Source organism: Grammomys surdaster, unplaced genomic scaffold (genome assembly GCF_004785775.1).
Source record: "Grammomys surdaster isolate TR1022 unplaced genomic scaffold, NIH_TR_1.0 125669, whole genome shotgun sequence".
NCBI classification, from domain to species: domain Eukaryota; kingdom Metazoa; phylum Chordata; class Mammalia; order Rodentia; family Muridae; genus Grammomys; species Grammomys surdaster.
In genome coordinates this window covers 2,173,559-2,196,049 of record NW_021620506.1, presented here as the reverse complement: position 1 = coordinate 2,196,049, position 22,491 = coordinate 2,173,559, and the positions used below count along the sequence as shown (strand labels likewise).

Sequence of the window (22,491 nt, the reverse complement as noted above, 5' to 3'; positions counted from 1 at the left end):
CACAGGCTTAACACTGGACTGTACAGGCTTAGCACTGGACTGCACAGGCTTAACACTGGACTGCACAGGCTTAACACTGGACTGCACAGGCTTAGCACTGGACTGCACAGGCTTAGCACTGGACTGTACAGGCTTAACACTGGACTGCACAGGCTTAACACTGGACTGCACAGGCTTAACACTGGACTGTACAGGCTTAACACTGGATTGCACAGGCTTAACACTGGACTGCACAGGCTTAACACTGGACTGCACAGGCTTAACACTGGACTGCACAGGCTTAACACTGGACTGGCACAAGTCAGTGTCACCATCTGAAGCAAGGGTAACACCGTTGACAGTGGTGTGAGCGCTTTACAGTTTAACCAGTAGCTCACACTTAAAGTATCTGCACCTGTATCATTGGAACAGATGCTGCAGTCCTGAAATGGCTGACTCCATGCTTGGTGTGACTCAGGTTGCAGACATCCAGGAAGGGACATTTCTAGGGTTCAGAGAGTTTCCTGCTGACTTGGGAGGCAACAGGGATAGGTCTGAAGCCTGCAGACTCTGGCTTTTTTTTTGGTTTGGTTTTGTTTGTGTGTGTATGTGTGTGTGTGTGTGTGTGTGTGTTTTCTTGTTCTTTTGCCTGGCTAGTGCTACCTCTTGGGCTCAGATAGTCTTGTCTCATCGTCCCAGGTGATTGGGACTATAAACGGCAACTACAGAGTCCTTATTTTTATTTTATTTTATTTTATTGTATTTTATTTTTGTTTGTTTGGTTTTTCGAGACAGGGTTTCTCTGTATAGCCCTGGCTGTCCTGGAACTCACTCTGTAGACCAGGCTGGCCTCGAACTCAGAAATTCACCTGCCTCTGCCTCCCAAGTGCTGGGATTAAAGTCGTGTGCCACCACTGCCCGGCCAGAGTCCTTATTTTTAAAGTGAAACTGTTGGTTTCTGCAACTCATGCGGTTCCTGTGAAGACTTCAGGAGCTCTGGGAAGCTGTTATACTTTAAAAAAGACCATTTAAGGGAAGGGTGATGGCATAGACCTGTAAGCCCAGCTACTCAAGAAGTTGAGGTAGAAGGATAAGAGTTCCCGGAGTTCCTGGGCTGTATGGGGAGTTTGGGACTGCTGGAGCAGCTGAGAGACTCTGCCCAAGTTTAAAAACAGGAAAAAAGTCGGAGGATATAGCTAATATTTGTAAGACTCTGCCATTGTTTCCATTTTACAGATGCGAGGCCTAGCACTCAGGAATTCAGTAACTTAACCCCAAACCAGACAGCTTGTTTTGGATCCACTTCCTTGTAATTGCTTTCTGTGGACCATATTAGGTAGATGTGGTTAACCAGTCTTCCAAAAGAATTATTGCCCATGCTAGTTTTTTCTTTACTTGGGAAGATTGGGAAGTTCCAGGTAGAAAAATTACTCAGGCTTGTTATTTCTGAAGGGATAAAGAGAGGAAGGGGTCTTCAGCCAGGTTCAGTGGTGTGTGCATTTAATCCCCACATTTGGGAGGCAGGTAGATCTCCGTAAGTTCAAGACCAGACTGGTCTGAATAGTGAGTCTCTGCCCCCCCAAATGACAACAAAACAGATAACAAGAGGAGAATAGTCTGTATTCAGCTCTCCCATGAGCAGCATACCTGCATGTCTCCTTGGAGCAGCTTTCTGCACCAGGCTCCTCTGTAAAACTGCTCACAGTCACTGGACCAAACATTAAGGTCTTCTAGAATTCCGTTTTTTATAGGTATTCATTTGGATTTATAATAAACTAATGGTACCTCAAATGATGACTACTTTTTATATTCTTTGGCATGTCTGAATAACTTGAAATATTTAAGTAAAGGGGCAGACTTCTACACAGCAAGCATGTGGTCAGCATGACTCCATGATGGCAGCACTGTGGTTGAAAGATCCGATACACTCAGCCAACCATGCTGCATGACTGCGTTTAGTGCCATCAGAGAGGATGATCGGGGTGGATGGACAATTCTATCTGGGCGCTTTCAGGAATGCTTCCTGAAGGAAGCTGCTTTTGAGCTAGAGCTTACCGTGGTTGGGCAGAAGTGAACTGGGAATGTGTGGTGATAAACAGAACCACAGGAAGAGAAAAGATAGGCTCAGGCCTGTTCTGTTTCCCCCTTGGGTTGAGATTGAAATCTGGGGATAATTGGGGGGATTGAGTAGACCAGACAGGGAGAGTGAGGGAAGAGTGGATGGAGGCTATGAAGGGAGGTGGACTTGGCATGTGGACTCTCGGCAAGTGGCAGTGTCTTCAGCAGAGTGCAGTGCCACCTTGTTGGGGGCAGTGAAACTTAAAGGTAGTTTGGTTTTAGAATGGAAAAAGACTTGCTATTTTTAATTTTTTAAAATTAAATTTGCTCTTCAACAACTTTGTACAGGTATTATACTTTACTGAAAAATGACCCTCTCCCAGGTTCCTGCTACCCTTGTCCACTTGCCGTTCCCTACAGACTTCTTTCTCATTTCATGACCCAAACAGCCACATTCTCAATCCCAACCCTGAATGTTTCGTCTACCCTGGGCATCTGCTCCGAGGACACTAAACGATGTGGTGAGGTTGGCTGAGTGTATCAAGTCGCTCCACACAGCAATTCAGCATGAACTCAGGCTGAAGACATGCTTGCTGTGGTGAACTCCATAGCTTCGTTTTATTTTGTGACCCACTGAGTTTAGCAGGGGCTTCTGTGTAGCCGTGGGTTTGGAGTTATCTTTGGAGCCAGGTGGGCATATGATTGCAGACAATGGTTCTCCTTCTCCCAGAATCTAACAGGGTCTAAGGTAACTCAAATTAGCCTCTAACTATGTAGCTGAGGATGTTCTTGAACTTGTGAGTCTCTTGTCCCTACTTCCTGAGTGCTGGGTTACAGGCCTAGGCTACCACACACATCTGAAGGGTTTTTTTTTTTTAATGGTGCCATGTTATAGGAGCTTCATGGTATCTTGTTTTTCTCTTATTCAGTCCCCTACCAGCTCCATCAAATAGGACTTGTTTCTCTCTTTTGAGACAGGGTCTCACTATGTAGCTGGCCTTACGCTCTTAGTCCCTCCTGCCTCGGAGTTTGAGTGCTCTTACTATAGGCATGTGTCACCATGCCTAGCTGACCTTGAATGTGAGGTAGAACTTAATCTCATTTTACAGATGACAAAATCAAGACTTAGTAAAGTTAATTATCTGCCTATGGCCCTTGAGCTAAGCAGTTTAAGCCCTAGACTTAAAGCCTGATGCAAAAGCCTACACCTACAGTGAAAGGACACACTAGACAAGCTGTAAGTGAGGCATCTCTGTGGGAAGCTCTGGCAGTATTCCAGGTACGAAGTGGTAAGGATGGTCGTGAGGTGGGTGAAAATGGGAGCCTGGGCAAGTCTGGGGCCGTCAGTGGCCTGTAAGGACTCGGGTAGGAAGAGGAAGGGGGAAGGGGAGTACAGTACGCGTGATGGAGGTGATGGGCTGTGGCCTCTGCTTCCCAGTGACTTATCAGTGTGGGAGGCACACAGCTGATCATCCTGAGTCACAGGAGTTTGGGAAGGCAACGGTGACTCAGCAGGATGAGCCTGGGTCTCATTCTCGGCCTTTCCTAGTTACTGCTCATCACCTTTCACCTCCCAAGCCTCAGTGTGTCCATTAGCACAGCAAGGCTTTAGAATGCTGCCTAGGAACAGAGTGCAGTCGAACCAACCCAGTGTTGTTAACTAGTGTCCTTCACCACCCCAGCAAGATCCCTTCTGAATAGAAGGGTACAAGTCCCCAGATTCACTTCTTCTACCCCTCAGTGGCCTGAGAACCAGAGCCTGAGAGTGGACTTCCTGCAAACGTGTCCTTAATGAACACTTCAGCTGTAGTGGCCATTCCTTCTGAACCACAGGCCATCAACACTGAAGCATTAGGAGAGGAAGTCCTTGATTATAAGCTTCCAGATTAGAGTCACTCTCCCAAGGGTTTTCTCTTTTGAAAGCTGAATTATTTGCCCAAACACATTTACTACTTATTGGCAGGCAGGCAGGCAGGCAGGCAGGCAGACTTCAATCAGAGAATAGTGGAGTCTGGACCACTGGCTCAGACCTCTAAGCCCAGCAATGAGAGTGTGAGGAGGAAGGAAGGATGCCTGCAAGTTTTTGAGGCCAGCCTAGGCTATCTAAGTGAGACTGTCTTGGTAGGACACATACACGCGCGCGCGCGCACACACACACACACACACACACACACACAAAACCCAAGAGCCCCGTGGGCAAACTTCCACTTTTCGTTTCCTCTGAAAACAGCACAGGAGCTTCAGCACAGATTCCTCAGAGGACAGCACTGTGCCAGGACAGGGGTGATGCGAAAGGTCTATGCCTTCCCTTGCTTCCCCAGAGCTGCCCGTGGGCAGAATCTGTCTGAGGATTAGTGGTCCACAGTGCCCTCTTGTGGTGATATCTGGCAGCTTTGTTCTAGAGAAAAGTGATGGTTGTGCAGTGTTAAAACACGTGTGACTCAATTCTTTCTGCCTGGGGAAGGCTTACTTCAGGACTAGAGATGCCTTGGCACCTGCTCAGAGCTCACTGACTCCCTGCCGGCAGTGCAGTCTGGGAGGACTCAGGCCTGCATTCTTGTCTATAAGAAAAGGGAAGAGGAATCAGGGCTGAGAGGAGCCCTGCTTTCTCAGAGGTGTTCTAGTCTAGCCTGAGCTGCGTGTGACTGTAGAGCATTTTGAAATAATCAGGAGTTCAGAGTCATCATCAGCTTAGCTACATACTGAGCTCAAGGCAACATGTGCCACACAAGACCCTACCTTAAAAGTAACAACAGGGATAGCTCATCTGTTAAGGTTTTTGCCTGGTTTCAATTTCCAACATCATATGGACCAGGTGTGGTGGTGTAGGACTGTGATCCTAGCACTTGGGAACTGGAGGCAAGAGGATAGAGTGTTCAAAGTCATCCTTAGCAAATGAAGTGACTCAGTTGATAAAGTTTCTCTTGCCAAACAAACTTGGTAACCTGAATTCAAACCCTGAAATCTGTGTAAACATAAGAGGAGAAAATTGACTCCACAAAGGTGACCCCTGACTACCACACACGTACTGTGGCATGCATACCCACCCGCCTGTATTATACACACACACACACACACACACACACAGCATTTTGTTTTGTTTTAGCCAGACTTTTAGCTACTTTATAGGTTCCTATTTCTGTCACCCTTTCTACCGTAGGAGAGAAAGAAGGCTAGAAGGGGAAGGGAGCATCAGTATTGTTAGACTGTCTCCTGATGACTAGGGGTGTCAAGGTCTTTGGGACAAGTGTGATATTTGTTAGGATATCACCAGCCAGCAGCAGCAGGAACAGCAGCAGCAGGAACAGCAGCAGCAGGAACAGCAGCAGCTGCCTTGCCCCTCTCGGGGATCTAGCATTTTTATACTCTCTCAAGGGTCTTCAGCATGCCAAATGTCATATACTGGCAGAAACTATCTACAGCTGGCAAAATCATACCCCTGCCAGAGCACGAGACAAATCATAGTCTGCTGCTATGGACAATCTAAAGCAGCCCCATATCCCATGCCTGGGATTAAAACAAAAACATATTCCTATAACATTTCTATGTTTTTGAAGAGAGCAAAAATTTTCACTATATGTTTTAATTAGCTAAGTATGATATTGCATATTTATAATCTCAGTAGGCCAAGGTAGGAGGGTCATAAATAAAACCAGCCTGGGTTACATAGTGTAATGGCTAATATTGATTATCAACCCAACAGGAACTAGAATCATATGGAAAAGGAACCTTTGGGCATGTGTACATTAGGTGAATTGGATAGGAAGGCCCAAGAGTTGGGATCTGGGAGTTTCCATCCACGGTCAGTTGGTCCTGATGCTCTGGGGCCCTTGTCAGGGTAGCACACTGTGGCAGAAGTGCATGCTGAGCAAAACAGTTTCCCTCCTGACTGGGAAGGGAAAGGAGGGAAGGAGCCTGGGTCACACAGTGCCCTTCAAAGCACACCCTTAGTGGCCTAAGCCCTTCTTACTGGGTGCCACTACAAGGCTCTGCCACCTTCTAATCAGGTCACACTGAGGACCAGGCTTTCAACACATGGCCTTAGGAAATATTCAAGCTTCAAATTTTAGCTGTTATATAAATTTCCTGGTATTTTTGGATGTCTTCTGTGTTCTTAGCACTGATTGAGGATTCAGTGGGAACTATTCAAGTTGGGGCCTTATGGGCCTCTCAGGCTTAGATTTGAAATGCTAGAGATTTTGTTTCATGCTTTGTTTTTCTTTTAGGCATTTGTCAATTGGAAGGAGGCTAGATTGACTTGGAGCTTTTTCAAACAGTCATTCTTGAAACAGATTTTGACAGAAGGTGAGTAAAGTAAAAGTTCACGTGAGCAGTCGGGAGATCATAGAAGATGCAAAAGGATTCCATGGGACCACTGCTGACACTAGAGCACTTGTCTGGGGCCCCCGGCAGAGGACTCTTAGAGATGTGCTTGCTTTCTTTTCTTTTAAATAAAATAGAGAACCAATATTTATTTAGCTTTATGTTTTACTTCAATTGTCTACTTTAGATTTCTCTCCACAGCCTTACAGAAGATATTCTCTCCCTCTGTTTAGGGTTGTAGAATTGAAATCCAAGTCAGCTTTTTGTTACTGTGGCAGAATACTTGAGGTAATCAAGCATGGCCCACAGTTTTAGCCCATGGTTACTTAGTTTTGTTGCCAAGGTAACACAGTATGTCAAGGTGCTAGTGTATGGCAGAAGAGGCTATTGGGAAACAGAGGGAGAGGGGGGGGGAAGAGAGAGAGAGAGCGAGCAGAGTTTTAATATCTCCTTCAACAGTATGCTCCTGTGACCTAGCTTTCTCCCTCTAGGCCCTATCTCCTGAGGGTTCCAGTAGGACCAGGGGCTTGGCTCAAAGCTAAAACACATGGGACTTGGAGAAGCACTTCACACCTAAGCTGCAGCAAACCTAACTGGAAAAGCCCATACTGGATAATTTAATACACTTATTATAAACATATTATATGTGACAGAAAATTTGAAAATTAGAGAAAAACATAATTTCATTATTATATCCTAACTTTTTATACATTTTTCAGCCATCTTAAGAATGGTTTTGTTTGTGGTAGTGAGAATATATATACTCTCCCCTTCTGCCTCACATTGCCTGTATACTGTCAGGAGCTGAGAACAAAGACAGATAAGCAGCGAACAGGCCATCGTCTCAAGAAGCTTCTCTTGCCAAAGCCACTGCTGTGAGGTACTTAGCTGGTACATGGCTGTGGGCTGTGCTTGGAGATTTAACTCAGCACAGGTTCCTAGAGGCCCCTCGTTTCTGAGAGTTCTGTTAAGAAGCCAAAGAGGAAACAGATGTGGACATCTGAGGGGTCTCCTGCCCGAGGGAGTGCTCAGCATGTGGAAGAGAGCCTGTTGTCCTACCAGAAAACTGGGAGTGGCCTGAAAAAACCCATTATAGATGGTGAGGATGCTCCAGTCAGGTACAGACCGAACCCAGGATGACAGTGTGGCGGGGTGAAGCTGAAGAAAGGAGGCCAAAAAGAAAGCTGGGAGTTAGTATATAAAAGGCCTCCAGTGCAGAATTAAGGAACCTAGATTTTTTGCAAATATTAATGAACTATTTGAAGATGCGAACTCAGGGATTGACAGGGGATTATACAGTTATCCCTTGGTATCAGGTTTTGGTTCTTAGACCAATCCTAGATATTTTAAAGTCTAAGGTGCTCAAGTCTTTTGTGTAAAATGGTGTGTTTTTTGTATATAACTTAGACATACCCTTCTTTTATGTTTTAATTGTACCTAGTGCAATGCAAGTGCTATGCAAATCTATTGTTATACTATTTATTTAGGGAATTATAATTGTTATTATTAATAAAAGCATCCATACAAGTAAAGTCATGTTCAGTTCAAATGCACTTTTTAGATTGTTTTTGATTTATGGTTAGTTGAATCATTAGAATCACAAACCCTCAGATATGGAGGCTGGCTGTATTTACTAAACCTGGAACTGTTTGAAGTTAGAGGGTCAGAATAGCACAGAAATACAACCTGAGAAGTCCCTTTCACAGTTGTCTTTACAGGGAGACAGGTCAGAGAGAGGAGTCTTGAGAGAAGAGGGAACCTGGCCTTGTAGTGATTTCTTTTTGAGTTCCCAGGAGGGGAGAACTTGCTGGGCTGTAGCTGCTGTTTGGTGCTGTCTCTGTCATGGCCAGGGTGTTTCATTTGTGGAAAAGAAAATTCAAGCCAGGCATGGTGGCACACACCTTTAATCTCAGCACTCAAGAGGCAGAGGCAGGTAGATCTCTGAGCTTCAGGCCTGCCTGGTCTACAGAGTGAGTTCCAGGAAACACAGAGAAACCCTGTTTCAGAGATAGAGGGAGACAGAGACAGGCAGAGAGACAGAGAGACAAAGAGAGAGACAGAGACAGAGAGAGTACCTGGCCTCCCTTAAGACTTGGAATCCATTTTCACTTTTAACAGTTGAGCAGTCTCCCCTTATTTTATTGTCAATACTATGTGGTTTTGAAATAATTTTTGTTTGTTTTTAATATGGCTTCAAGATTTGTCAATAAAGACTTTCTGAACTATTGTTCACTTTCTGAACTATTGCCGTGAGATATTGTGAAATCAGTGTTAGAACACTGAACCAATCTTTAATTGGTTATCTGATGTTTCTCTGAGAGAATTTGTCAGCAGGAGCCAAACATGGTGACACACACCTGTAAGCTCAGCACCCAAGAAGGTATGGCAGGAGGTTCTTAAGTTCAAGTCCATTTTTTAACTAAAACAAGCAAACAAACAAAACAGACAGTGGGGGTAGGGGATATTTACCAACTGAAAATATTGACAGATCACAGAGAAAAGAAAAGAAAAAAAATGAATGCTGCGTTTGAAATGCTGATTACTTTGCTTTTCTATTATAGGCGAGCGATACGTGATGACATTTTTGAATGTATTAAACTTTGGCGATCAGGGTAAGATGTAAGTCTGTAGTGTTTTAATTACAGGTGAACACCATTAAGAAGCACTAGGTCTTTGGTGGTATCCCGTCGAGTAACTTGAGTGGAAGTCTTGTTGGGCCCCTCCCTTCTCTATCTGCTTCCTGCAGATCTCTGGTACCCATTCTGAGGGGCAGGGCTCTAGAAGGAAAGACAGTGGCTCATCTTCATGGTCCTAAAGATCTGTTCCCAGTTAGTGTGCTCGGATAAATCCCTCAGGGTTTGTTTTATATTTATTTTTCAAGTGATACCAGAGTCATGCAAATTAAAAGTAACCAAAAAGGAGAAAAAAGAGGAGGAAGTCTAGAAGGAAGCATCAGATCACACTGATAACAGTCAGTTTCACATTGATGACATATTTTAAAGGGCTAATGATAAAAACGCCTCTGTCTTGACTGTATTAATGGCAGGGTAGTGGTTGTAATGTTGTATAGGTTTTGCAAGATGCTATCATTTGGTACATAGATCTACCATTTCTTCAACCACATGTCAATGTATAGTTTTTCTCAAATTTTATAAACTTGGCTGGGGCAGCAGCTTGGTTAATAGTGTTTGCCTGGCATACACAAAGCCGAGTTCAGCCCCCAGCACCACGGAAAGCAGGTGTGTGGTGCACACCTATTACCTCAGCATTTGAGAGGTGTAAGTAGGGGTCAGAAGTTCAAATTTTTTTCTGGTTACATAGAGAGTTCAAGGCTAGCCTGGGCTACATGAGACCCTGTATCCAAAAGAAAAAAAAAAGACTTAAAAATTTAAATATTAAATTAGAAAAATAATTTTCACATAGTGCTGTGAAAATTAAGAACCACCATGCCTATAATTTCTTCCGTTTTGCTTTGTAGGTATATATGATATAGTGAATAACCTTGGCTCCCTTGTGGCCAGGCTAATCTTCCAGCCAATAGAGGAGAGTTTTTATATATTCTTTGCTAAAGTGCTAGAGAGGGAGAAGGACGCCTCGCTTCAGAAACAGGTAAGTCAGTTCTCATGTCAGCTCTCAGGTGACCTGGCACTTCCTTTTGATCTCCTCCTCTGTTCTCCTGTGCTGCTTTGTTGCTTGGGTCAGAGTCTTGTTTCCCTGCCTGGCTTTGAGATCATAGCCAAGGTTAATCCTTGAAGTGCTGATCCTCCTGCCTCCACTTCCTAAGCAGTGGTGTTTTTCTTCTGACAGGTCTGCTGTGAGTATGACCCAGAGCTCCTGGTGTCCCTTGTCACCTTGGGTGACCTTACTCTTTGTTTAATTAATTAGTCCTTGGGTTTTTGTTGTTTGGTTTCTTAAGATTGGGTCTTATGTAGTCATAGATGGCTTTGAACTTTTGAGCCTCCTGCTTCAACCTCGTGAGTGCTGGGATTTCAAAATGTGTCACCATGGGCGGCCTGTGCAGTGTGAGGGAGCAAACTCAGTGTGAGGGAGCAAACTCAGTCTTGTGCATGCTAGACAGGCACTCTCCCGACTGAACCAGATCCCAGCCCTGTAACCACTGAAAATTTGACTTATTTACAAAAGCTTTTTCACTTTTATTATTTTATTAATTTACCATGTATGAGATGCATACACATGAGTATATGTAGGCTCAGGTGTCATGCATGCACATATAGAGACCAGAAAAGACCTCAGATGTCTTTTGTATTTTCTTTGCTTTGTGCCTTGAGATTGGGTCTCTCACTGAACCAGAAGTCACCATTTTGCTTAAGCTGGCTGGCCAGCTGGGGAGTCTGCCCATCTCCACTCCCCAATGCTGGGGGTACAGGCACATGAAACTATGCAGGGCTTTTTAAATTTTAATTTAATTTAATTTAATTTTAACATGGGTGCTGAAGATCTGAATGTAGGTCCTCAGGCCCTCATGCTTGCAGAGCAAGCACTCTTACCTGAGGAGCCTCCCTTCTGCCTCTCTGACTTAGTCTGCAATTAAAAGCAATCTAGGTCTACCTCTTACATGTCTTAGAAGATATTTTACAAAATACAATTTATGCCCAGTATCTGAAAGTAAGATCTGCTTCCCACTCTGGGCTGAGGGACATTTCCCTAAGTGTACATTGACAATGACAGACTCTCGGGCCATCTGTCAGAAGCACAGACCTAGCTAGTATAGGTGAAAATATGAGGATAAAGCAAGTCCTTCCTCAGCAGCACTGTGTTGCAAGTGTTGACAGCTAAGCCTCCCCCTTCCACCTGTGGAGGGGAGACTTACTTCTCCCTTTCATTTGCTAATTGCCATAAAAAGAAATACAGGCTCCAGAAAGGCAGCACAGACCTTACTCTCCAGTTGCTGTCAAGTGACGTAGGAAGTTGGCCTATGAGAGACTCTTCAGCTCGGATCCCAGCTCACTTCCTCCCCTTTCCCCTGGTCCAGGACGATGTTGCTGTGGCTGCTGTGGTTTTGGAGTCCCTCCTCAAGCTGGCCTTGGTGACTGGATTGACCATCACTGTTTTTGGCTTTGCCTATTCTCAGCTGGCTTTAGACATCTATGGAGGAGCCATGCTTAGTTCAGGATCTGGTATGTGCTATACTTTGTAAGGGATTGGTTCTGATTTCTGAAGAGAAATCGGAGTGTCTCATGAAATTCAGGCCATGTGCACACAGTGACCTCTGTGTCATGGGGAGGATTTTTGACTAGCGGAGGCTTTGGGGCTGTTCCTCACTATCACAGGCAGGGTTCAGTCAGGGCTTCACCAGGGAGATCGGTTCTTCACCCTCACTTGAAGTGCTGAATTCACCTTGCTGTTGTCTTTCCTCTCAAGCCTAAAATGTATTTTGCCAAGTGCTTACCTGTGTTTCCTCTAAGTGAGGGAGGAAAGCAGACAGTGGGCTGTGAGTCTCTACCTGGTACTAAACACATCTGAGGACAGTCAACCCCATGCAGATCTCAGGGTGTGATGAGTCAGAACCTTGAAAAGATAACCCAGAGTCCTTTGCCTAAAATAAAATTGATCTTGGCAAGTAAAACTGTGTATTTACTCTAGTGACTATTGGTTTGGTAGGAGAACAACATGGACTGTCTACATTGAAGTCCTTGGTTCCCAGGCTGCTGAGACTTCCTCTGCACTTTCTAGTCCTTGGGGGTTTTCACCCATTTCAAAATGTGCTGAGCTCTAAGTTGATCATCCATTTGCAGGTTTTATCCTGGGATGAGCAGGGACGTCTTTACTTTCTCCGATCACTAGACAAGAGCTAGAAGATTCTCTGCTGCCCCATCTCAGTATAAAGGGCCATGTCAGGACAATTTTATACTTCCATGTTTTAGTTGCCCCTGTAGGTATTGGAGAAAAAAAGACCATGTTTCTATACCAGAGCAAAGGTTGTTAAATTTGAGGAAATCCCACCATGAAGCCTGTGGTGTAGTTTGTGGCTTCTTGGGGTGTGTGCCTTAAGCAGTATATGTCCATCAGGCAGCTGCTGGGAGGCTTCGTTAGGAAGCCATTAGGAAGTTTACATGCAGAGACTGGAGATCCAACTTTTATACCAGCTCTGCCTCCTTAGAAAGCAATCTCCAAGAAATAGCCTCTCCTTTAACACAGCCGCATGATGTTGCCTAAGAGGGGCTGTCTACTTGTTTGGTAGAGTAATCCCAGAAATATAAGTTAAGAGTCATTGTTGCATTGCCTCTGCCTCCTAAGTGCTATGATTAGGACATGTGCCACCACACCCAGCTTACTGCCTTTTCGTTGACCAGGATGCCCCCCTAACAAACTTGGTATCAGTGCCTGTGCATGCATTGCCTGCTAGGTTTCCCTTTTACATCATTCTCTCCTCTCTCTGACTAATGCTTGTGTCCAGATGAATTTCTTGTGCCAAGAAACATTCACACCACTGTTCTTCCTGCCCATCCCAACCAGTTTTCCTGATCACTTAAGTATTTCACAATACCTGACTTTGCCTAGAGAGGATTCCTGCACTAGGCAGAAAAGAGTGCCATGTCTTCATGGCCTGGCCTTATCACTTTGTCTATATATGCATGTATTGGTTTATTTAGGTGCCAAGAATTGAATTCAGGGCTCTGCAGGTGCTAAGCAAGCATTCCCACTAACCTCAGCCAAGCTCCATCAGTTTTTGTTGGTTTTGTTGTTGTTGTTGTGTGTCTGTGTGTCTGTGTCTCTGTGTGTATGCCTGTACCTCAACTGTATAGATCAGGCTGAACTCAAAGAGATCCACTTGCCTCTGCCCCCTGAGTTAAGATTAAAGGCATGTACCACAATACCCAGAAATCTTTTCTTTTCTTTGAATAATTTTGTTTTTAAGATTTTACGTGTAAGAATGTTTTGCTCGTGTGTATGTATGTACACTGCATGGATGCCTGGTGCCTTTAGGGGGTACAAGGGAGCACTAGATCACCAGAATTGGAGTTTTACACAGTTACAAGCTACTGTGTGGATGCTGGGAACCAAGCTAGGTCCTCTGAAAGAACAGCAAGTGCTCTTAACTCATGAACCATCTCTCTAGCCCCCTTTAAAAAATATTCTTGCTTAGAAGTATTACTCTGAAAGAAAGGCCTGTAGATTGCTTATGCTTTTTTCTATTGTTGACCAGTTTAGGTGATTATAAATAGAATCACTACATATTCTGTGAACATGTACGTTCACTTCTGTTGGATAAATAGCTAGGATGGAATTGCTGGGTCATAGTTTGAATGATCTATGATCTATTTATTAGAAATTGCTCATTCAGGAAGCATGGTGCTGTGTGCTTGAAATACCAATACTCGGGAGATAGAAGCAGAAGGATCATCTTTGTCTACATAAAGAGTTTGAGGTCATCTATGGCTCCATGAGATCCTGTGTCCTCAAAACAAAGCAATGACAATGACAACAATATCAAAAAACAAAGATAGAAAGAGTGAGAGGAAGAGAAACTACTTGTTCATCTCTGTTTAATAATAGCCCTCTGAAAAGAGAAGAATCAGTGTAGTAGTAAAGCTTCTAGTCTTTGGTCTGTAGTTTTTAAAAATTACTATTTTGTGTGTGTGTGTGTGTGTGTGTGTGTGTGTGTATCTGTGTGTGTAGGTATACAGATGTGTGTTTATATATATATGTGTGTGTGGAAGTCAGGACAGCCTACAGGAGTGAGTTCTCTTCTTCCATTATGTGATTCACAGGGATAAAATTTAGGTCATGGGTCTTGGCAGCAAGCACCCTTACTCACTGAGCCATCCCTCTGGTCTCGATCAACAAAGTCTTAAAAAATTCATTGCTTGTTGTAATACCATATTACTTTAATTTAGGAAAAGTGCTACAGGAACTCTGGTTCTCACTATGACTTGTGAAGGTTCTGTCCTAGGAGTTTCCTGCCGGTCCTGGGCCCTGGGCTACTCCCAAAAGGTGTTTTCAACCTGCTCAATTGACATTCCCTTAAGACATAGAGCTACTGGTATCTTCAGTGCTAAACTAGCAAGTGTCACCTCTGTGCTGATTGAAGATGCCTGCAGCTTTGCGTTATGGCCACTTGGGCTTTCAGTAGTTCAGCAAGAGATCTGTGCAGTTATGCCTCATTGTTCTTTTGATTTTATCTGAGTATTATAGTCAGTACTGTGGGATACAGTCTTCAAGTAGCCATGTGGTCTACCATTGCTACCATCAGGTCCCATGACCCTGTTCTCTGAACACAAGGTGGAGCTAATGGTACGTCCCATTTTGACTCTGGAATCTGGATTATTTCCTTGTAGGTCCTGTGTTGATGCGTTGCTATTGCATCTATGTCCTCCTGCTTGCTATCAATGGTGTGACCGAGTGTTTCACGTTTGCTGCCATGAGCAAAGAGGAGGTTGACAGGTGGGTAACCTAGAAAGTACACCTTTAATCATGGTCTTTGGCCAAAGTTAAGTAACTTGTGAATCTTTCTCTTTCCATTCTGCGCATGGATTTGTCTACACTTTTCTCAGAGGCCACCCTAGACCACTAGTGTGGGACCTCCCTAGGATCGCCATGGTTCTGGCATGATTTACCTAGTGTTCTTTCCCCACAGTGGGGCTAGGAGGCCAGTATTCTGCTTCCTTTAATGGGGTGTGGTATCACCCTGACAAAGTTGTGTTTGTCCATGTGTGTAGTCAACCTTAGGAGAAGCTAGTCATCCTTTCCATTGCTTCCCTCCTCAGATCCCTAAGAATGGCCTCAACTCCAGATGGGATACTTGATTGCTTTTCTTAGGGGCTAGAGAGTTTGCTCAGCGGTTAAGAGCACTGGCTATTGTTTAAGAGACCCAGGTTCAAGTCTCAGCACTCACATGACAGCTGACAATCATCTGTAACTCCAGGGATCTGACATAGCATCCTCCTTTGGCTTCCTTGGGCAATGCATGCATGTAGTGTGCAGACATTGGTGCAGGCAAGCAAGTCACCCATACATCTATCCTTATAATGGGGACAGTCATTATAATTGCCATTACATGATGGCCATCACAGTGGCCATGACACTCTAGCCATCATGCAGAGGCCATCACACACTGTCAATGACATAATGACTGTAACTGTGGTCATCTCACGGTGGCCATAATACAGTGGCCCTCATATTATGGTCATCACACAGTGGCTATCTACAGTAGTCATTGTGTGTGTGTGTGTGTGTACATATATATGTGCAAATTCTTGTCCCTAAGAAGTGGATTTGTAGTTCTCCAAGGATCTCAGGGATTCTGTGACATCTTTCCTTTTTTTTGGGGGGGGGAGCTCTTTTCAGTTTATTGCATGAAGGAGTTACACTAGTCCAAGTTAAAAGCGGACCCCCCAATGATTACATTATACAAGCTGTGATGTTTTTAAACTTGTAACAAGGGACAGAAGGGAAATTCTACTCATTGCAAGGAAATCCTCACTTAAGCTTCCGAGAGCCACAAGCACTTAAAACCCATGAGCCTTCAGCTGGTTGTCCTTAGCCAGTCCAATCTCTATCAGGAACTGGCATATGTTCTTGTGCTGGTCATCCTGTAGCTGAATTACTTCTCCATATTCTGGATTCTCAATTGCAGTACTATTGCAGGCAGTTTTCTTCTTAAACTCCTTCACTAAGTTTTTTTTTATCATAACCATCAGCGATCCCCTGGACAGTTGTAAGGGTCTTCCTGCCGTTTTTCTGTGGACTTCTTAGGTGGATATAATCCCCAGTGCCAGCAGGAGGCAGGTCATCACCCTCACTTGCACCAGCAGAGGGCTCGAAAGAGTGGAGGTTCTGGATAGCAGACATTCCTTTTCCTTGGCAGAAGGCAACTGCGGGAGAAGGTGGGGGCAGAGCGTCGGGGAGTGAGGGGCCTCGAGGGGGAGGCAGCTGAGTCCTCTGCGGCAGCTCAGTGACGGGGGCGACATCTTTCCTAAGAAGGCTCAAAGGCAGATATATTTCAACACAAGCTTTTCTTCTCTCTTAGCTTCAGATTGGGACCCCTGCCCTAGGACTTTCACCAGTAGTTTTAACATAAACTGTCATTAAAAAATCAGAGTTTCTTTTTCACCATACTTTACCATCCTCTCCCCTCATACCTATACAGTTAGTCAGTAGGTCCTTGAGCAGGTATGTGTATTTTAAATTTCCTTTATTATTCTTATGTGAATTAGCTTAATATCTTTAGTCCATCACCCACTTTTTATATTCTAAATGCCAAAAATACTAGGGCAGTATCTTAAGGTGTCACTGAAAGACGGGGGGAAGGATAAAATGATGAGGGAGAGAGAACAGGAAGGGCGCTGTGAACCACAAGGTGAGTGGCCTCCTAGCCACTGTCCCTTGGTTTCTGCTTCCTAAAGCTTTCCGTACTACCTCTGTTACATTGAGTACCGTTGAGGGCTTCAAAGTCTTGGTCTTAGGAGTGAAGTAAGAAAAGTAGCCCAGAGTCAGGGAATCCTTCTCCCTTCTCAGATCAACCTCTGTCTGTCTTCCTCTTAGACTGCTGCACAGTGACTGGAGTCTAGCCAAGATGCTAGCCAGCCCAGACTGAGACGGTTGTCTTAGGTAGTCTTCTGCTCGACTCCCAGACTGAGACGGTTGTCTTAGGTAGTCTTCTGCTCGCCTCCCGGGCCAATAGAATTGGAATTTAGGAGACTTGAGCCCAGGGAAACTATTCATTACCAGCTCCAAGCAATTCTGAATCTGAAGCTGTGGAAACTGCTGGTCTCAGGTTCAACATGAAACATAAAATACACACATAAAAGCATGTGACAGGAGCAAGGGTCCATGAAGCAGGAAGTGTCTCACTTATGCACAGGACACGTTTGTTCTTTTTATTCTCTTCTATTTTATTCTTCAAAAGAACTACATCTCAGAGCAGGTAAGATGGGATGGTTCAGTGGGTAAGGCTGCCTGCCTCGGGGCCTGAATCCTAGAGTGCTATCCTCAAGACTTATATAGTTGAAGGAGAGAAGTGACAAGTTGGCCTTTGATGTCAACGTATGAAACACATCACATGTGTACTCTTATATACACACAGACATGATAAACAAACAAGATAAACAGAAATAGAATTTAAAAGTCTTAAAGATAAAGTATGGCATACTGAATGAATTTGCCAGTCTTTGGTAGGTCATAACCTGTCATTTTACAGTAGCTGTCAGTGCATGACCTTCACCTCAGCTAGTCAGCAGTGTAGCTGCGGAACTGTGTTGAGTCTACTGTCCTCCATGCATAGAAAAGGCTAAGTTTAACTTTGAAATAACACATTTCAATTTGAAAACCGCTTCTAACATTGAGTAATTTAAAAATAAAATATAGTCTAAAGCACACTAAGTGAGAGATGTAGCAGTGTGTACACGTGGCTTCTGCCACACCTTCCTTCCCCCACTCCCCTTTCTTTTCTGAGACCGTTTCTCTCTATGTGGTTCTGGCTGTCCTAGAACTTGCTATGTATACCTGCTGGCCCTGAACTCAAAGAGGTCCACCAGCTTCTGTCTCTCAAGTATTGGAACTAAAGGTGTGCACCACCATGCCAGGCCAGAATCTACATTGTGAAGGGAATTTTAATTAACAGTAATTTCAGCATTAGTGTGGGGGAGGTGAGGCAATGCTAAACATATTTGAAATCTTTAAGAAAAACAGAAAGTCTTATGACAAAATCATGAAGAAACTTGGGCAACAGGTGGTAGTGTTCTTTCCTTTAAATTAAAAAACAAAAATTTAAGATTATGATATAAATATATTGTTTCACAATTCCCTTTCCTCCCGACAAACCCTGCTGTGTGCCACCCCTCTTGCTCTCTTTCAAACTCACAGCCTCTCTTTCTTTACTTGGGGTGTGTGCATGTGTGTGTTCTTACATATTTAAATGGAATCTGCTCAGTCTGTATGTTACTTGTGTGTGTATATTTTCAGGACTGACCATTTGGTATCACATACCCAGTTGATGAGCTCTTCCCTAGGGAAGACTGTTTCTCCCATTCTCAGCATTTCCTTGGTTGCCTATAATTTAGTTCTCTGGGTGGGTTTGAGGCCTCTTGAGCTTTCTCCTGTCCATTTTAACATGCCCATTGGCATTGTCTTTATTCAGGTCAGATGTAGGCAGCCATGTTATTAAGAATTTGTTGGTGTTGGCCAGGTGGTGGTGGCGCACGCCTTTAATCCCAGCACTTGGGAGGCAGAGGCAGTCGGATTTCTGAGTTCGAGAGTTTGAGGCTAACCTGGTCTACAGAGTGAGTTCTAGGACAGCCAAGGCTACACAGAGAAACCCTGTCTCGAAAAACCAAAAAAAAAAAAAAAAAAGAATTTGTTGGTGTATCTTCTTACATCTCTAGGGAAATAAGCGCACAGTGAGCCTCCTGTTTCTGTGTCTCTTACAGTCTCTCTGTCCCCTCTTCTGCAATGATCTCTCAGCCTTAGGTGCAGGAGTTGTGTTGTAGATGTATCAGTTGGGGCTGAACTTCACAGCTCTGCAGCTTGATTGGTTATGGTTTTCTGTATTGGTCTTTGTTGCAAAGAGAAGTTTTCTTAATGAAGGGTGAGAATTACACTTCATCTGAGGATTTGGAGCTCAGAGCCTCAGAGCAGTAGTGTGGAGATATAAGCTCTTGTGTATCCACTGCCCATGACAACAGAGTTTCTACTGAGAAGGAAATACACTACCTAAAATCCTGGATGAAATTATACCTCCTTTGCTGGAGTACAGTGTGAGTGTGTGTGTGTGTGTGTGTGTGTGTGTGTGTGTACACATGCACGCACACTTATATGCATTCCTTACCATGAACTCTGATAAAGCAAGTTTTTGTAGGGCCATGACCTTGGTCAGCTCAAAGCCTGTAACCTGACATTTGGGGACACAGTGGCTTTCCTCTTATCTGTGGTCGGACACATTACTCACTGAACAGTTGCTTTCTCATCACCTCTGATGTTAGGAATCTGGGTTGTGGCCCCAGAGGCTACTTAGTTCTTTAGCTTAGTGGACACAGTTTAGGGACCTACAGGATTTAACTCTCTCACCAACTGCATGTTTATAAAGTATCTGCTGTGGATTAGGCAGAATACAGATGCTGGGGAATTTGGTTCATGGCTCATGGCCTTTTTGAGGACTGTGGCAGCATTTTTATGATGCCAAGATGCAGTTCTTTCCTTTACAGAATACTGAAGATGGGTGTTTGAAATCAGAAGTGAGAAAAGTAGCATAACCATTTGGCTCCACCTCCAAAGAGCTAGAGATGTAGAGAGCCCAAGGAGTCTGCAAGAGGCTGGAGTGTCCAGGCGTTGCTCACAGCTCGTAACTCATTCTGGAAATCTGTCACTTGCTTTGAGTGAGGTGCTTTGAGTCTACTGCCTGGTGCATCATTTCCCAGGAGAAGCAGGATGAGGTATCAAAGCAATCAGCCAGTACCAAAGGTGGAGTGTTGCCCTAGTCCTTGGGCGGGTCCTCAGCCTCCCTGTGCTGGTTCATTTCTGTACTGAACAACTTTAAGCTCTACAGGATAGGAACCATGTGTATTAATTGCTTGCCAATGTCCCTAGCGCTCCCCACAGTGCTTTACAGAGTGTGCATTATTACCCAGGTCACATTCACTGGAGGCTTTAGCTGAACAGGAGTTTTGTGTTTTATTTTCAAAGTATCACCTAATAAATTATTTTCCTTAGAAGTGTAAGTATTTTGAATTGTATGTGTCCTGCTTAGGGAGTCAGGAGAAAGTCACATTTTCATATTAACTACATAGTATTCAGTGTTACAAAAACCTGGGTTATGTCTGGGCGTGGAAGCACACATCTGTACTCTTAGCTCTTGGGAGGCTGAGGCAGGAAGAATATGAGTTCAAGGCCTGACTGTTGCTTAGCAAAGAATGCTTGCTTAGCTTGTGCAACCTTAGGTTGCTTAGCCTGGTTTAATTCTGAGCACCTCAAATGCAAAGAGGGAGACAGACAGACAGAGACAGAGAGACAGAGATAGTCAGAGATTGAGAGATTCCTAAAGGCCAGCCTGAGCTATATAATAAGTTAGAGGTGAGCCTAGGCTACTTTTTTTTTTTTTTGGTCTCAAAACAAAACAACAACCAGCCAAGAGCTGAGCCAGGTATTGCCGTTCAGGTCTATAATTCTAGTTCTCAGGATATTCAGAGTCATCATGGATTACAAAGTGACAGCCCATAAAAAAGAAAACACATACAGAGGAAAAGGAACCTGTTTAGCCTATATAAGGCATTGGGTTGAATCTAGCACAAGAACCATAAAACCCACCCCTGCCCACAACACATCTGAAAACTAAAACCACTGCATTATGGGAACTCATCTGGAGTAATGTGAACCCAGGGATCTTTCTGCGAGTTGATATGGCTGCTTTTTGTGGAATATTCTTGTCTTGGGATAAGACACTGACCTTTCTGCGTTGCTTGTCTCCCAGGTACAATTTCACCATGCTGGCACTGTCGTCCTCGTTTTTAGTCTTATCCTACCTGCTGACCAGTTGGTGTGGCAGTGTGGGCTTCATCATGGCCAACTGCTTTAACATGGGCATCCGGATCGCACAGAGCCTTTCCTTCATCCATCACTACTTCCAAGAGAGCCCCCACAGACCCCTAGCTGGCCTGCGCCTGTCACCAGTTCTTCTTGGGGTGTTCGTCTTCAGTGCTGGGATTACTAGTGTCTCAGAGGTAAGACTCCCAGGAGCCTTCACACCACTTGCTTCTGTAGGCTGTCCATGGTTCTTCCCTCTAGACCTCCATCTTCCTGCCAGTCTAAACACGTTGATCATGTGTTTGTCTCCTCCCATCTTCTCCAGACCTGCAGAGTAGCACTTACATTAACCCCTCGCCTCACCCCTGTGCCTTATATCTGACTTAGAAGCTGGATGATAGGGCTGGGGGGATGGCTCAGTGAATAAGAGCACTTACTGCCAATCCTGAGGACCCAGGTTCAGTTCTCTGCACCTATATGGTGACTCACAATCAACTGTAACTCAGTTCTAGGGGATCCAGTGTCTTCTCTGGTTTTAAAAGGCACAGGGCACACACAGAGAGCACACTTATACACATGTGTTTATACACATAAATAAACCTTCAAAATAAGAGGAAGCTGGATAATAACTTCTTTCTCTGCTTTTTCTGGCAATGACACTAGTTTCTTTCCCCAGGCATTCCTCTGCTGTGAGCGGGGCTGGCCGCCTAGGCTGGCACACATTGCTGTGGGGACCATCTGCTTAGGAGTGACTCTTGGGACAGCATTCCTCACAGAGACCAAGCTGATCCACTTTCTCAGAACTCAGTTGGGTAGATCCAGACTCAGTGACAAAATGACATGACTTTGATGTTGCTTTGACACTTTTGGTACCTGGACCCAGCTTGGAGCAATTCTTGGACATGCATTGCTGTGTGGAAAGCCCTGCTGTGGAATCAGAATCACCCTGGAGGCGAGACTGCAGAGGAGAAATCGTCCAGTCCAAGGCTTCCAACTAAAGGAGGAATGTCCTTTTAAGTGAAGACCAAAAGCCCTTTTTGTTAATGAATTAATTCCCTTGGAGTATGATTGACCTTTGAAGTTACATCTTTAACAAACGCTCTTAGATGATAATATTTAACCATTGTTTGGCCAAGAAAAGGCAATGTAGCCATTGACCTGCCACAAGAATGGTTAGTTTCTTCTGTAAAAGAAGTAAGGAGCCCATGAAGTTACACACACACCAAACAAGAACAAAGTGTGGCCTAAGAATTGTGACTTTCAGCTGGGTAGTGGTAGTACACACCTTTAGTCTCAGCATTCAAGAGACAGAGGCAAGCGGATCTCCAAGTTTCAGGACAGCTGGAGCTATCTTGAAAAACCAAATATTAGAAAAATGTGGCTTTCCCGAGTCAGTCTTGTAGTTTTAGTTTTAAGAGAAGAAAAATGCTACTCAGTGAGAAACATTTCCGAAATAACGTTTGCAGTCCTGGGGATTGAACCTGGGGCTTCATGCTTACAGGTTCTCTACTACTGGGCTGTATCTGTATCCCCAGCCTACGCATGGATAAATCAGGAGATGCAGATCTCATTTCCCAGAAGTGCCAGGGAGGATCTTTGCTGTCATGGTCATACTGTATCTCCCAGAGCATCTCATGTCCCAGAATGAGTTAC

At 44.3% G+C, this 22,491-nt stretch overlaps 1 protein-coding gene and 1 pseudogene across 1 annotated transcript in view; one reads left to right on the top strand and one right to left on the bottom strand.

Moving 5' to 3' along the window:
- Positions 1 to 22,000, top strand: part of Rft1 (RFT1 homolog) — a 37,464-nt gene extending 15,464 nt beyond the window's left edge. Inside the window, exons 7-13 of the mRNA XM_028787548.1 lie at positions 6,264 to 6,342; positions 8,922 to 8,972; positions 9,839 to 9,969; positions 11,354 to 11,498; positions 14,661 to 14,766; positions 20,786 to 21,035; positions 21,515 to 22,000. Of these exons, the coding sequence (XP_028643381.1) occupies positions 6,264 to 6,342; positions 8,922 to 8,972; positions 9,839 to 9,969; positions 11,354 to 11,498; positions 14,661 to 14,766; positions 20,786 to 21,035; positions 21,515 to 21,682 (930 nt within the window). The 3' untranslated portion in view covers positions 21,683 to 22,000. The remainder of the gene's footprint in view (positions 1 to 6,263; positions 6,343 to 8,921; positions 8,973 to 9,838; positions 9,970 to 11,353; positions 11,499 to 14,660; positions 14,767 to 20,785; positions 21,036 to 21,514) is intronic.
- On the bottom strand, positions 15,659 to 16,173 carry LOC114638937 (annotated as a pseudogene).
- Positions 22,001 to 22,491: the final 491 nt, after the last annotated feature.